Consider the following 15,661-nt stretch of genomic DNA (forward strand, 5'->3'; position numbering starts at 1 on the left):
ACCAGAAAACATTTGCAAATATGTGTGGGTATTTGTGTGTGTGTGTGCATGCATTTTACACACACGCGCACACATATCCCTCTGAAATCCCTTCAATTAAGATTGTCTTCCAAATTGTTCCTCAATATACTTTGCAATTTACCCTTATGTAGGGGCAAGTGCTATGCCTCCTACCTTTTAATGTTGGATTATTGCTCTGATTCTTGTTTTTCCCTCCTGCCAGGTGCAGCTCATCCACTATAACCATGAGCTATATACAAATGTCACAGAAGCTGCGAAGAGTCCAAATGGATTGGTGGTAGTTTCTATATTTATAAAAGTAAGTCTCTTGCATTCCTTCATTCTTCTCACCATCCCCACCTCAATCAGAATACCAATTTATGGCCTCTATTGGAGTTAGAAATATTAAAAGGGGTGCTATCCATGCCTAAGAAAACTACGGGGTGGTGCCTTTTATATACATGAGATTTATGAAAAATGAGGTCCCCTGCAGTGAGATGCAAAAATGATGAGCTCCATTTCAGAGCATCTGGGCCTGAGGATTCAAGCAGCTTCTGTCCTAGAAAGAAAAAGGGGGCTGAATCCAGGAAGAGGCTTTGGGACCCACCTAATGTAGTCAAATCAGAAGGATGCAATACTAGAAGGGCAGGTGGCTCACTAATGCCCCACAGGATTAAAGTCCTGTTCACCATTCAGCTGCCCCTTATAAACACAGGGAGCAGCAAGATGTCTCTTCCCTCCAGGCACTGCACTAAATAGCTCCTTCCAGCTTCCTCACAATTGCTCTGAGCATCATCTTTCTGTCTCACTCTCCCATTCCTTCATAAGCATCCCTGGCAATAAGATTACCCACACTGACTTTATGACATTCTAAGGAAACTCCACATCTCCCTAACAGTCAACAATGACAACATAAAATCTCCAACCAAGCACATTCTAATTTGTTAAAAAAAAAAAAAAAAAAAAAAAAAAAAAAAAACAAAACAAAACAAAAAAAAAAACAAATACCTTTAACATTTTAGCAGATGTAGAGAGAAGCAGGTATACAAATTTTTTAATTAAAAAATTGCTTTTCTAATTAGAAAAATTTTTTAAAAAGCAATGTGTGGCAGTTCCAAACATTAGCAGTCACCCTGCTAGACCCTGGGGACGTTTTGGCCAGATCATTAGAGAAAGTGCCCCAATCACAACTGGGAATCTGATGAAGATCATCAATAGAAACCCAGCATTTGCCACCAGGGAATTTTAACAGGGCTGTCATGACGACATCATTATTACTCAGAAGAATGGGTACCTGGGGCACTACTCCCTCTCCCCACCCCCACAAAAGCATTACCCTGTGCAACAGGCACTTCACCCTCCCTGGTCATTCATGCTATGCCCCCTCCTAACTTCCTCACCCTCCCCTCGGTCAGATCATGGCAGACCTATGCAGTGGGCAGGGGCTCGACGGAGCATCTATGGCATGTTGCTATCCATGGCCACTAAGCTCAACCTCCTCTGGTTTGTCATTAGCAAAGAGAGGAAGGGACATTTGGCCAGGGAAGCATATTTTTAGGCTTTTATGCCTTTATGATACTCGACATGACATCTCAAAGGAAACTGGTCCCAGCACAGATCCTAATGGTATCTCCTGGCATCATCACAAACCCTGGAATGATAAACAGTAGATTTCTGAATGCCAGACACTATGATATGTATTTTACATCTATTTTAAAGTTTAGTAATAAACTCAGAGTTGGGCATTTGTGTTGTATCTTACAGATGAGTAAAATCATTCAGAAAACCTTTGGCATTTCACCCAAGTTCATGTCGCTTATCACAGCCCAGCCAGGAGAGGATCCAAGTCTTCCCTGACTTTAATACTCATGAAAGAATGGCTTACTCATTCTATCCCTTTCCAACAGAGCTGGGAGAAAGCAAGTGAGGGCAAGAAGGGAAAAAATGACATTTTAAAACCTTTTTCCCATGCTCCTTACAACCCCATGCTACTCATAAGCACAGGGCAAATTCCTGTATCTCTTAATGAAGCCCTGATTATGGCATTGATAACCAATTTGTACATTCAACCTGGGCCGCACTCACTGTGAAGCCTGTAGATATGTCACAATATTGTCATGTGTGTCCAGGAGCTCACCTCCCCCTATGGCTTTCCCAGCACAAATCCTGCCTGCCCCTGCAATTCCTGCCCTTTGGAGAGTGTCTCGGCCTTGGTCCTGACTTTGCCTCACGTGACTGAAAGCTTGAATCAGTGACTGTCATTCCGGAAGCACAGGCACATGACAGCTGACAGAGTGATGGATACACTGGGAAGCCAACAGCAAACTACTAGTGTGTTTCACAAGCTCCTACAGAAACGTTCATTCCTACCGAGCTCATGACTAGCAGTTGGGGTTAGCAGGTCCTGGTTGCTTGCCCACAGGTTGTTGAAAGGAACTTAGCCTGTAGACCCTGAGGCCAGTGAAGGGATAATGACTAGCTCCTGCATCTTCTCAGGTCAGTTTCCACTCCTAGGGATGAAGCGGTTCTTTCCCTGAGCAGACCTAAAGCTTTCTTGCTAGATCTCAAAATAAGCCACAACATTTCTGTCTTCCCTCCATATAATCAACTCCCAGAAAATCAACTCCCAGACAATCAACTCCACCATGAGTTATTTACACTGTGGCTGACCATTCACTCATCTCAAAACTCTGACGGAGCGTGGGGTACTACAGGCCAGCCCTCTGCTAGGCACTGGTACCCAGAAGTAAGACGAACAAAGCTCTTGGTCCCTAAGGGTTCACAGCTTCTTGTAGTTGTCCTCCCCTCCTTCTGAACTCTCTGCCCTTCCCTTCCCAGCAGGGTGGGCAGGAATGGGATATGACAAGCCCCACATCCTGGTAGTTTAGCCCTAGAGTTATCACCCTGGCTAAAAGCTGTGCCATAAAAAAAAGTTGGAGTTACTGTCTAAAAGGAGATACTTGCTTATCTGTTTTATTTATCTGTGTCCTCCACAAATCCCCCACCTTTGCTGTGACCACGGGGAACTGAGATTTGGCTGTAATTGCTGCTCAATCACACACCATTAACTTCCCACTTAAGCTCACTTATACCAAGTACATATTTTATCCTCTCACCCACGCAGCCAACACACTAGAGCCCACAAATCATCTGTGTGCACTTTGGAAATGTTTCAATTATTTTTAATCAGCTCAAAACAGTCTGGTCCCAACATAAGGGCTGCCCAGACTCACCAGGTACCAAGAGCTCAAGGCACCCAGGGAGCAAGGTACATAACAGATCCCTTACCTGCCATGACAATATATTCCTAGCCATCTTTCTTTCATGGGGTGCATCAGCACCAGGAGCAGGCTTCAAGCTATCTTTTAAATGACTGAAGAGGATGTCAAAGTAGATGTTGAATATAGCACTGAGGGGAGCAACAGTATTTAATTTGGGACTTTTTCTATTTAGGGGTGGACTTCTACCTCCATTGGGCATTGTCACTCACCAAGCTCCCTTTGGTGTGTGTCTCACCACAACACAGCCAGGAAACTGCAAAAAGAGAGACAGATGGAGGGAAAATAAACAGTCTGTGCTTTCTCCAAGCTAAAATTACCTGTTGCTTATCTAATAATAATAATCATCTGCTGCAATTTTTCCAACCCTCAGATAAATCAGATTTAAAATGTTGATGTGTCACAACATCCGATTAGCCGCTGAGGCATAAATTACAGAGCAGAGCTAAGCAAGGTAGGAGAGAAATGACTAGGATGAACAATGGTACCCCAGAAAAGGCTGAGTAAACAAATGTTAAGAAAACCCTTTTCTCATGTAGGGCCACCTCACAGTCTCATCAATGATGGTTCCCTACTGAAGCCCCTGAAAACCTGGTTTCTTCTCCCAAAGGAGGAATTTGAAGCTATAAGGGCATAGGCATAAAATGGGAATGGATCCCTGAACATCTGGTACAATGTTTGGCCCATGATAGACCCTCTGCAAATATTTGTTGGATGGATGGATGGATGGATTGAATTACATGGCTTATGACGTACTCAATTCATGCAATAATGAGCAGTGATATACCAAGATCCTATACTACTTTTCAGTTTTTTTTCCCATTTCCTTATACCTCTATTCTGGGTACTCTTTATGTCTCACTCTCTACCTAGATGAATTTCCCCTTCCTAACATGCCAGTCCCTACCTTGATTAAAAGCCTGACATGATCTGGCCCCTGCCAATCTTTCTAGGATCACCTCCTCTCCTTCCCCACACTCTCAGCTCCAAGTACACTGAAGTCCTTGCATGAGCATGCCTAGTTCTCACTTCCCCGTGTCCATGTATGTACAGATTCTCTGTATGAAATGCTTTTCCTTGCCTTTCATCCCTTTTCACACTCTATCACCAGAACACTTTGTTAACTTCTACCCACCCTCCCAGACTCATGACTTAAATTCTCAGGTGGTGGCTGGTCTTCCTCCAACATCATTACACCAAAGACTCAATCATGGCACTCTCCACACTATATGAGAGTGGTTTGTTCACTTACCTGTCTTCCTCTCTAGACTGGGCTGTCCTTGAGAGTAGGGACTCTGGCTTTGCTCTCTGAATTTCCAGCTGTCATTGTGTTTGGCTCATGGTAGGTACTCAGTAACTAGGAATGAATAAGTGAATGCCACGGGGAGATGTTTGTCCTGCAAGAGTGATGCCCAGTCATTAATATTTTCTTTTCTCCTCCAGGTTTCTGATTCATCAAATCCATTTCTTAATCGAATGCTCAACAGAGATACTATCACAAGAATAACATATAAAAGTAAGTTTGGTTCAATTTCCTCTACAGCAACTATTCTATAAAGGTTAGACCTGCCTGAAGGCAGGAAGCCAGAACTGATGATCTCTATGGGCCCTTTTCAGTTTCATGATCCTGCAATTCTGTAGAAAGTCACTCTGGAGAGTAGGGTTTCGCTAAGAAGTGGCTCATTTCAAGCAGAAGTCCCTAGGGTGCCTTTGTCATCCATGCCTAAGGCGATAATGATTATGATTATGGTGGTCATCTTTATCCCACAGATTGGTAATGAGCCAGGGGACTCTGCTGGCTGATACACTCCACCATGTCAGCTGGCCACAGTTGAGGCTTTGCCAATTATGGGATTGAGAAAGCACTCATCAGGTACTATGGATCCGATCACAACACTTACAGAAGTCCTCAGCTAGACCAGTTCTGTGTGTGGCTGGGTCTCCTTTCCAGGCAGAGACAGGATGGCATCTCTCTTTATCCACATGTGTGGCCCATGGATGTAGAGGACTTTGTCCAGTTTCCTTGGGTTTCCAGAGTGTTTTATCCCCCAACGCCTTACACAGAAGAGAGAACAGTGCAAAGTTGAAGGAGGAAGGAAAAAGATACTGCTGTCATCCCCAGCAATCCCAGAAGGTGCAGGATTTGGGAAAAGTTGGGTGAGATAGCACACACCCATAGATGAAAGAAATAATATGAGGGAAAAAAAGATTGTCTCTACCTAATTAGGAGTGAGCAGGATACTGGGATTCAAGTCTTGGCTTTGTCCTTTATCAAGGAGTTTCCTCCCTTTGACTGTCATTCATCTTGTAAAGTAAAAAAGTTGAACTTCAAGTTTCTAAAGTCCTTCTAGGTCTGGGATTCTGAATCAAGCAATAGGTAAATAATGATTCTCACAAAAGTGAAAAACAGTTGGCAAACATCCCAGCACCCCACATCCCCTTGGTGTGCCCTTCACCAAGCCAGGAGCTCAGCTGTGTCTGCTGCTTCTATCTCCAGTGGCAATGTGAAAAATAAAAAATAAAAAAAAGAGTGTGTACAGATCTCATCTTGGACTGCCAAAGGAGAATGTGGAGAATCCTTCACTCAGCCGTTTACTCACTTATCCGACACACATTTCCTGCATGCCTTCCACATGACAGACACCAAGCGAGGCTCCAGGGATGGAAAGATGGCCCAGACAGCAGCCCTACAACTACCAGGTGCTCACCGCCAAGTCCCTCCCATCTGCAGAGGCTGGGAGGCTGGTAGGGCCGAGGAATGAACCTGGAGAATCCCACTCCATCTAGATATTTCCCAGAAGAATGAATTAAGTTGTCTCCAAGCATATTCTGCCTTTTCTCATTAGTATTCTTACGGAGTCCTCTCTAAGCACACACTTAGATTGCTCAGCTAAGGGAGATATTTCTGTCTTGTGTGTAAATAGCACATTTATAACTGCCCATAAAAGATTATTATTCTTTTAACTTTTTTGATTAAAAAAGCATGAAAATTAAATAAAATGTTTTCAAATAATCTTGGATTTGCAATTTAGAGACCGTGAAAATGCATGAAATCACACATTAAGCCCCAACACACAGTCTAACAGATTGCCAGTTGCAGAGTAAATCATTAGAGGGACTTTCCTCCCCACCCTACCACCCCGCCCCCAGCACTGGTCTGATTAATATTAAATGATGTGACTTGGGCCACCAAGGGAGGAGAAAGAGTGGGGAGGGAGTGGAAGGGGAGGCAGGGAAGAAGGGAAAGATGGATGGAAGGAAGGAAAGCAAGAAAGGGAGGGAGGGAAGGAAAAGCATTCCAAGTGTGGAGAGCCACATGCACAAAACCTGGAGGGTACTGAAGGCCAGCAAAGAGTTCCGAGGGAGGAACTCTGTCTTCATCAGCTCTTCGTCTCAGTGCCTAAGACGAGGCACACCCAATAAGCACTGGTGATGGCCTGGGTGAATAGAAGGGTGAATGGCCTCTTTCAGGAGCTGTGATGGGGCAGAGGGAGTGGCAAGAAAGATGTTCTGGAGCCAGATCTTGAGCCATGTTAAGGTGTTTATGCAGAAGACAGGCAGACATTTAAACACCCTTACCACCTCTGAAGACACATTCCTAGAAATACAAATAGAAGACAGCAGGAGCACCCCTGCTTCTGATCCCCATACTCTATACCTCTCAGGGCCCAGGGAAAAGAAAGGGAGCCAAAGCAAGATAGAGAGATCCTGGCCTGCATGGGGAACGGTAGTTGATTTAGGCCCCCTAATAACAGGAATTTTGAGCTCCTATAATCCAGCAGGGAGTAATGGAGGTGTCCTCTGTTGTGACCTTTGTCACATACCTGAAGGGAGCAGCAATGCAGGGATAATGATGGCCGATTCATGGGAATGACCTCAACACTGCTTTGCCCAGGACACTGTGGCAGAAAGGGATTGATTTGCACAGCAGAAAACCACAGCTCTCTTTTGTCCCTACGGCAGCCAGAAAGTTGGCCCAGTGGCAGGCAGGGGAGTCTGGAACAGGAGTCATTCACTAGAACACAGCCAGTGGGTGGGAAACACAAGACTGGAAGTCTCTCCCGAGGCTCTCCAAACAGGCAGCAGGTTAGGCCAGCACTGGCCCATAAATTCAGGTTATGATGAAGACAACTCAGGCGGCCCCATCAGGGTATCCTGCTTCTGTCCTCCTAAGTGTGCGAGAGACAGAAATCATCCCCCCACCCCACCATTTCTACTGTGCTACTGAGGGACACCTAACCTCCACCCCTGCCCTTTCTACTGCTGCTACCCAGAACTTCACACTAGCATAGCTTCAATTTGCTCTGCTCATTTAGATGCAGTAACCACTCTGCAAGGTGCTGAGCCACAGGATTATGGAGATGATGCTTACTGAGCACTTTCCACACACCAAGGTCTATGCTTTACATGCAGGCCCCTTACCTAGTGCTAATGAAGTCCTTCAGAGTGGTATGATTGCCATCCCCAGTTTACAGATGGGAAAAATCAAGGCTTCAAGAGGTGAAGTCATTTGACCAATGACACACATTTAATGGCTGTATCAGGCAGCAACTTCTGTGTAATAAACAAGCATTCAAATGATAAGCATTGATTTCTTATTGCTGCCTCTGTGGGTTGGTAGGGGTGGCTCTGCTTCCAGCTACAGGTCTGCAAGTGAGCTGAAGCAGCTCAGCTCCACGTGGCTCTCATTTTTCTGGGATCGAGATGATATCCAGGGCAAGCAATTCTCATGGTAGAGGCAAGAAATAAGTGATGTGACTTAAGGCCTAGTCATAAAACTCACACATTCACTCTGTCCACTTCCACAAGCCAAAGCAAGCCATATGGCCAAGCTCAACATGAAAATCCTCCCAAGGAGATGAAGATGAGGAAGAAGTGAACATCTCCTGAAAAATACTCTATTATTTCATGGTGGAAGAGCAAGAATCCAAATACGGGTCTTCCTGGGTACTGTTTCCTCTGCTTTTCCTTCTTATCATGCTTTCTCCCTAAGGAGGAAGGAAAGCTTAGGTCCAGGGTCTTAAAACTAATTGCAATGAAGATACTTTCATATTCCATGAAACTTATCAGCATGTTTCTCTTAATTCCAACTTTGGTTCAGTTTGAAGAAGCATCTTTTTGCTGTTTGCATGTGCCTCCACTTGAAAGGGACATATACTAACCACAGAACTGATGGGAACTTTGGCAGTTCAAGTCCATCCTGACCTAAGCTCTCTCCAACTCCTGCCTGGCCCTGAACATGGTACCTTCAGTGGAAATCAGTCATTCAGAGGGACACAGTGACATTGCCATTATTGATATAGTCACCAGAGAAGGCACAGAGATTAATTCTAGAGGGGGTTGGTCTTCTGCAAATCTGCCCTTTGAAGGTCATTGTAACAAAAAGCCAATCTAGGAATTTAAGCAGAGTGACATAATCTGCTGACAAAAGGATCGCCTCAATGCTTGGTTGAGAATAGATTACAAGGGGTAGAGTCAACAATAGAAGAGGATTGCAGCAACCCAAATGATGAGACGATGGCACTCACCATGACCAGGCTGATGGGGATTGGCAGGGAGATGGTGAGAAATAATTGGGTGTATTTTAAAGAAAAAGCCAAGAGACCAGGCGCAGTGGCTCACACCTGTAATCCAAGCACTTTGGGAGGCCGAGGCAGGTGGATCACGAGGTCAGGAGTTCGAGACCAGCCTGACCCCATCAGGTCAGGTCAGGTCAGTAGAGATGGTGAGACCCCACCTCTACTAAAAATACAAAAAGTAGCTGGGCGTAGTGGCACGCGCCTATAATTCCAGCTACTTGGGAGGCTGAGACAGGAGAATCACTTGAACCTGGGAGGCAGAGGTTGCAGTGAGCTGAGATCGCACCATTGCACTCCAGCCTGGGCAACAAAGCAAGACTCTGTCTCAAAAAAAAAAAAAAAGAAAAAAAAAAGCCAAGAAGTATACTGATATATCTGATAATATGTCTGATGTTTTATGTGGGAGAAAGAGGGGAGTGAGGGATGACTGTAAGGCTTTTAGCCTGAGCAACTGCAAGGAAGACATTTTCATCCACTGAGATGGGGAGACTGGATGAAGCATATTCGTGGGTGGAGAGGAAATCAGAAGTTTTGAACATGTTCAGCTTGAGATGTTTATAAGGTACCCAAGAAGAGGTGTGGAGTAGGCAGTTGGATATATGAGTCTAGATTTCAGGAGGGAGAACTGGAGATATAAATGTGGAAGACGTTGGCATCCAGATGGCGTTTAAACGTTGGTGAAATCCTGGGAGTAAGAATAAATAGAGAAGAGAGGCGGGACATGTCCTCACTTTTGAAAGAGCAACTCAAATCTCCATGACTTAGGATTGAAAATCACTTCTAAAGATATCTTTAAAATCCCACCCTGGAAGAGGCTCCCGCGTGGCTGCCTCATCGGCTCGCTGAGGTGGTGCAGGGAGCTGCTGCAGGCATGGAGGCAGTGGGGTGAAATCACAACATGGCAGCTGGAAGAGACACAGTCCATTTGCCCAGTTTGTAGGATTGGGCACAGAATGAATGACCAGGAAAAAAAGGGGAACTGTGCAAAATCATTCTTTTGAGCCAGTTAAAAAAAAAAAAATCAATGCCAGGAAATTCATACAAGGAGTAAAGAGGGAGAATCTCGCCAAGAGGATTAGGGATTTTGGAAGCTAAATGTTATGCTGGTAAAGGCACCACACCCATAGGAGGCAGTGTGTTCTAGTGAAGAGAGATCTGGGCTCCTATCCTGGCTCTATCACTTCCTTTTGTTGCCTGACCTCAAGCAACCCTCTAAACACCTCCCCCATCTGTAAGAGGAGGATATTAATGCTGATGTTGAGATGCTTGGCGTGAGAATCAAACAAGGTAATGAGTCAAATGCCTGAACAATGAGCGGTATAAACTAGGTGTACAATGAACGTGTATTTCTAAGTTGTCCTAAGGTACGTGACTGTCAAATCCAGCTTCCTTCAGGGCAGGAGGCAGGTTGCTATGATGCCAAATAAAAATTATGTTGAAGGTAAATGCAATACAGGACACAGAGTCAACAGAATTTACTTACTTTAAATGAAACACCACTCCTGTGCTTGAATCCATGCAGTGGATGGTAATGATTTAATGAGATTCTACTACTTTCCTTGCAAGCTTAGATTTCATGTGTCTGAGTGAAACTTATAAAACACTCTAACTGGGACTGACAATGAAAAAAACCAGCCTGAACTAAATTTGGGCTGAATTTAGAAAGTCTTCTAAAGAAAATCCATTTTATTAAAGTCAAATTCCCCTTCAACAGATTGGAGGTTAAGACTGAAATCATGACATTGAAAAATAGATTTTCTGAATGGATTTTCTGGAGGAGATACTGATAATTTACTTGAGGTATTTTAATTTTTTAATGTAGTGTATTGGAATAATGCTAATATCCCTCATTTTTCTTGTGTTAATTAATTGGCATTAATTAACAGAATCCCAATTAAATAAAAGGTAGTATTCTTATTTTATTATCTACCCGATTTCATTAAGCCAGCATTATTTTTTAAAAAGAGATTTTATGCTATTTTCAAGTGGCTAAACTAGCGACCAGTGGAGTGTAAAGAGGCTTCTTAAGTGGGTAAGAGGGAATAGTTATTAGAACACTGCATGTAAAACACTTTCTTCCAACATCCTAGGACAGTATTATTTTGGTAGCTTCATTCTCCTTCAATGTCACAAGCCCCATTCATTTCATGGGTAATAAATACAGTGGTGAGCTTTAGTCCAATGAGAATCCAAAGGATCACAAATTTCAAATTTAAAAAGGTATGGTGGCCGGGCGTGGTGACTCACGTTTATAATCCCATCCCAGCATTTTGGGAGGCAGAGATGGGCAGATCACCTGAAGTCAGGAGTTCGAGACCAGCGTGACCACCATGGTGAAACCCTGTCTCTACCAAAAATACAAATATTAGCTGGGCATGGTGGCAGGCACCTATAATCCCAGCTACTTGGGAGGCTGAGGCAGGACAATCACTGGAACCTGGGAGGCGGAGGTTACAGTGAACCAAGATCACGCCACTGCACTCCAGCCTGGGCAACAGAGTGAGACTCCATCTCAAATAAAAAAAAAAAAAAAAAAAAAAGAGAGATACGGCTATTGTCTTAAAGCATTTCCTCTAAGGAAATAAAACCACACCACTGAAGGCATCTGGAGGAGAGCTTTCAAAGACAGCGTTTTGACACGTGGCACAAGCCCCTTAAAGCATTTTTTTCAGTCTTACCTGTTTATAACTGCTTTACCTCCCCCAACCCCCAGATATTCTATTCAGCTATAAGATGAATGTGTAGGCCAGGACAGACCAACTTGGAACTGCCTTATACTTCTCAGTTCTTTGGGAGGTCTTTTATGCGCCGCTCCTCAGAGGGGCGCAGTGTTCAATGTGATGAACCACCACCAGGGAGTTTAAGCATACTGCTCCTGGTGCCTTTCTCTATGCTTGATTGAACTGGTACTCTCATTTCAAAGCAACGGCTTTGGAAATGTTCTCACAGAATGCGAAACGCAGCACACCACTTTCCATGTTGCAATCTAAGTAGTTACTCACGTCAGCAAGGAACAGAACAGGAGCAGCTCACCTCCATGAATCCAATTCTCAGAGGCCCCTTTTTTCATTTATTGTTTGTGTAAAACAAAATATCATATTACTTCATTCTTTAGTAATTGCCTTTTTTCATTTCAGTTGAATTTGCCTCAGAATACAAGGGGAAATGTCATTCTATATGAGAAAATTGCCAAATAGTTCCATATTGATCAGGAGCAAGTCCAGTATTGATCTCTGAAACTGCCGTGCCTTGTTCTCATTGGAATAGTTCTCTTCGAATGGGAACTTCATAAGCAGGAAGCTGGGCAATATTAAATCTCATCAGTGGTCCACATGAGTAAGCACGATGCATTTAACAGAGGCTGCCTGTTAAATGCAGACTAAAAAAAAAAAGCTCAGACTGAGGGAAAGTTTTCCCCTACCCACCCCATGTGGTCCTAGGCATTTTATCACAGTGTACGTCTCCTACAAAAAGAAAAAGTCAGCTTGGGAGTTGTAACCATGACTAAGAACTCAGTATAAGATAAATCACAGGTTCATCAAGAACATGTCAAAAAACCAAAGGTTCAACTGTGAACTTCTGCAGTCATTTGAAATAATAAAATTGGGTGATAAACTACACACATATATTCTACACTTATTGATTATCCAAGATCCAAGGGGTCTTACTTTACTGTAAAGATACAGCCAACACATACAAAATTACAACACTGTCATACAAGAAATTTGACCTGCCTAAGATAAATTTGGCTAACAAGCTTATTTATGTTGAAAGATGTTTTTGGATCCTAATACTTGAAGATGGAATTTTCCAGGACTGTCTGGTACCCTCAAGTAAGAGGTTACATTCTTTTCCATAAAGGAAGAATGAGTTGCTGGCAAAGCTACCATTAGAACTCAGACTTGAATTAGGACTCTTGACTTGACATCTAGGATTTGCCCTTTATAAGCTATTCTCTCATATGACAGGTAAATAGCTGATAGAGATATGAGAGAGGGAGGAAAGAGAGAGAGACAGAAAGAGGGGATAGGTAGAGAAACCTCTCTGTAAAACTATTCATGAAACTTGATTTGAACATCTGTCCTCACTTCTACCAATAAACATCCTTAAAGCAAGCAGAGGCATGCATGATCACTCCCACCGGCCTCTGAGCTTCACCCCAGATTTCCATCTTTGTTCACAAACAACTCTGACCTCCTCTAGATCTTTTCCATCCTTACTCATGAACAGAGCCATGGAAGTTTAGAGAGAAGAATCGTGCTTCTGGTATATTGGTTCTTAGTCTTCTTTCTGTCTATAATGCCCAGACGATAATGCTGACAAGAACCAACAATGGTTTTCTGCTGGCTGCTGCATGGACAAGATAGTATGTGACTAAAAACTAGTTCCTGGCCTAGTTAGCCCTGGAAAACACCCCAGCATGCCTTGACATTAGGGCTGAAAACTTCTGTTTTATTCATGTTCTTTTCTTGGGTCCTTCTGCTTCTGTCCTATCAAACATACCAAGCAATCTTCAATAGAGAGAAAAGAAGATGCAAAAACTTTAGCCAGTGTCTTTCAAATCCCAATACTTAAAAGACAGACACTGATTCAATGGCAGCCTCTGAGACAGCATGATGAGTCATGAAAACAAACATGACATGTTAAATGCACACCGACTCAGCAATGTAAATATGAAGGTACAGGAGTCTTTGGTATGGAAACATGGTAATACCATAGGGAGATGGAAACAGGGCAGGCAATCTCACCCTAATGTCTTAGGGTGTGACACATGGGGGCGGGGATGGTAGGCAGCATGTATTTAAGCTGAGGACGCTGACTGGAACCTCAGAGATGCTTCCCTTCATCCGACAGATGATGTCATCTCTTCCTCCCTTGCTTTTGCCCAGCACTGCCGGCAAGCAGAGCCACTGAGCAGAAACGATTTCATTTGTTCATTCAAGCAGTGTTTACTATACACCCAGTATGTGGTGGACTCATGCTGGCATTTGGGGGCTCGGAGATAAAAGATGCAAACCCTTCCCCTGAAGGCGCACAGCTTAGTAGGGACAGTCAAACAGGTAAATAATGATTGGCAAGCTAATTCAGTAAATACAGTGAAAGAGGTGGGCACTGGCCCAGCTGGGGAAGCCAGGGAGTCCTTGAGGAGAGGAACAGTAGTTATCCCAGGGAAGCAGGGCAAGGACACTCCAGGGCAGGGCAGGAGGACATGACAAACCTGGACCGCACCTTGTGCTAGGTGCTTGAGAAGCATGATCCTGTTTATTCCTCAAACAACCCCATGAGCCAAGTACTCCAAACATCTGCATATTACCAATGTGGAAACTGAGGCTCAGATGATTACCTGTGGGTCCAAGGACACACGGACAGTGAGCAGCAAAGTCAGCGTTCCAACTGAGATGTGAGTCTAAAACTCACTCTCTCCACTCTGGGTCTTTCCAAGTTCTGCTGTGTGAGGATACAGAAAGGGCAAAAGGTAGAGTATACGTATTAACAAGATTTGCAGAAAGAACACAGTGGGGAATGAAAATGTCAGGAGAGCAGAAGCTGCCTATGTCCTCTGATGACTGTTGCATCTTGGAGAGGGAGTGGACAAAGAGGGATCTCCTGGCAGGACCTCAGTGGATGGAGTCTGGGGTATCATCACTATGGTGTTTTGGAAACTTGCTGTGTGAGAGAAATCCCTGAGCATAACCTTTGCCTCTTGCTCCTAGCCTACACCACACCTCGGCCTCCAATATTTTCCACAAATATAGGTGCAGCACAAAGGCTGGTTCTAGTTTCAAAGAAACAAAACATGTTCCTTTTCTTTACTCCTGGAATGCCTCTCTATTTCCTCCTTCACTCCTCCCCTCCCCGAATAAAATAAAATGCAATAATAACAGCATGCTAGAGTACCCAATGTGTTCCTCGTGCAAGGTTGGTTAAACAAATCACATTGACCTTTAACAAAAATGTGCCGAATGCTTCCTTCTCTTATTCAATATGTTAATCTTCAGGCCAAACCACCATTAGAGCAAGCCTCATTAAGTGCAGATCTGATCATGCTACTCCCTGGCTTCAAACCCTTCAGTGGTTCCACATTGCCTCCGGATGAAGCCCAAACTCCCAGTAGCGCTGGAAAGACCTTCTGCTGTGGCCTGTGCTGACCCCACCAGCCACATTTCTCACAGCAGCCCTCCCTCCCCTTGCATCTCCACATCCCCCTGCAGCTCACACTCCATCCGTCCCCAAGTACACACCACTCTTTCCATGGGTCTTTTTCTAGCATTGCTCTGTCTACAGTGGCCTTGACACCCTACCCCACTGCCAGCTACACATTGATGACCTTCTGCTGTTAAAGATGCAGTTCAAGTCAACTCCTCGATTCATTCCTTCCTCAGTCCCCCGCACCCCGGCCCCAGACAAAACTCACAGCCTCTCTCTGGGCCCAGTGCAGATTGAGGTCAGTGTCTCTATGATGCCTGCTGCAATCACTTAATTATTTCCTACTCACTTATACCTGGCTTAGTGCCTGACACATATTAGGGATCTAAGAGCCAGTCAGAGACAAATGCTGATATCCAATATTAACTTATTATGTTGGCCCCTGATATATCTATATATGTGTGTGTGTGTATGTGTGTATGTGTGTATATATATGTGTATGTGTATATATATATGTGTGTATATGTATCTGTGTATATGTGTGTATATATGTATACATGTGTATGTGTGTATATATGTATATGTATGTATGTCTATATGTTAGCAATATCATCCCTTTCTCAAGAAATCTAATTTTTAAGTCTTCTTTCCTTCTCT

The 15,661-nt window shown here is 43.9% G+C and overlaps 1 protein-coding gene across 1 annotated transcript in view; it reads left to right on the plus strand.

Annotated features, from left to right (window-relative positions):
- Window positions 1–15,661, plus strand: part of CA10 (carbonic anhydrase 10 (inactive)) — a 552,992-nt gene that overhangs the window by 531,684 nt on the left and 5,647 nt on the right. The window contains exons 6-7 of the mRNA XM_017858264.1: window positions 224–319; window positions 4,722–4,794. Coding sequence (XP_017713753.1) covers window positions 224–319; window positions 4,722–4,794 — 169 coding nt within the window. The remainder of the gene's footprint in view (window positions 1–223; window positions 320–4,721; window positions 4,795–15,661) is intronic.

This window comes from Rhinopithecus bieti, unplaced genomic scaffold (genome assembly GCF_001698545.2).
Source record: "Rhinopithecus bieti isolate Rb0 unplaced genomic scaffold, ASM169854v2 scaffold_44748, whole genome shotgun sequence".
Taxonomy (NCBI): Eukaryota; Metazoa; Chordata; class Mammalia; order Primates; family Cercopithecidae; genus Rhinopithecus; species Rhinopithecus bieti.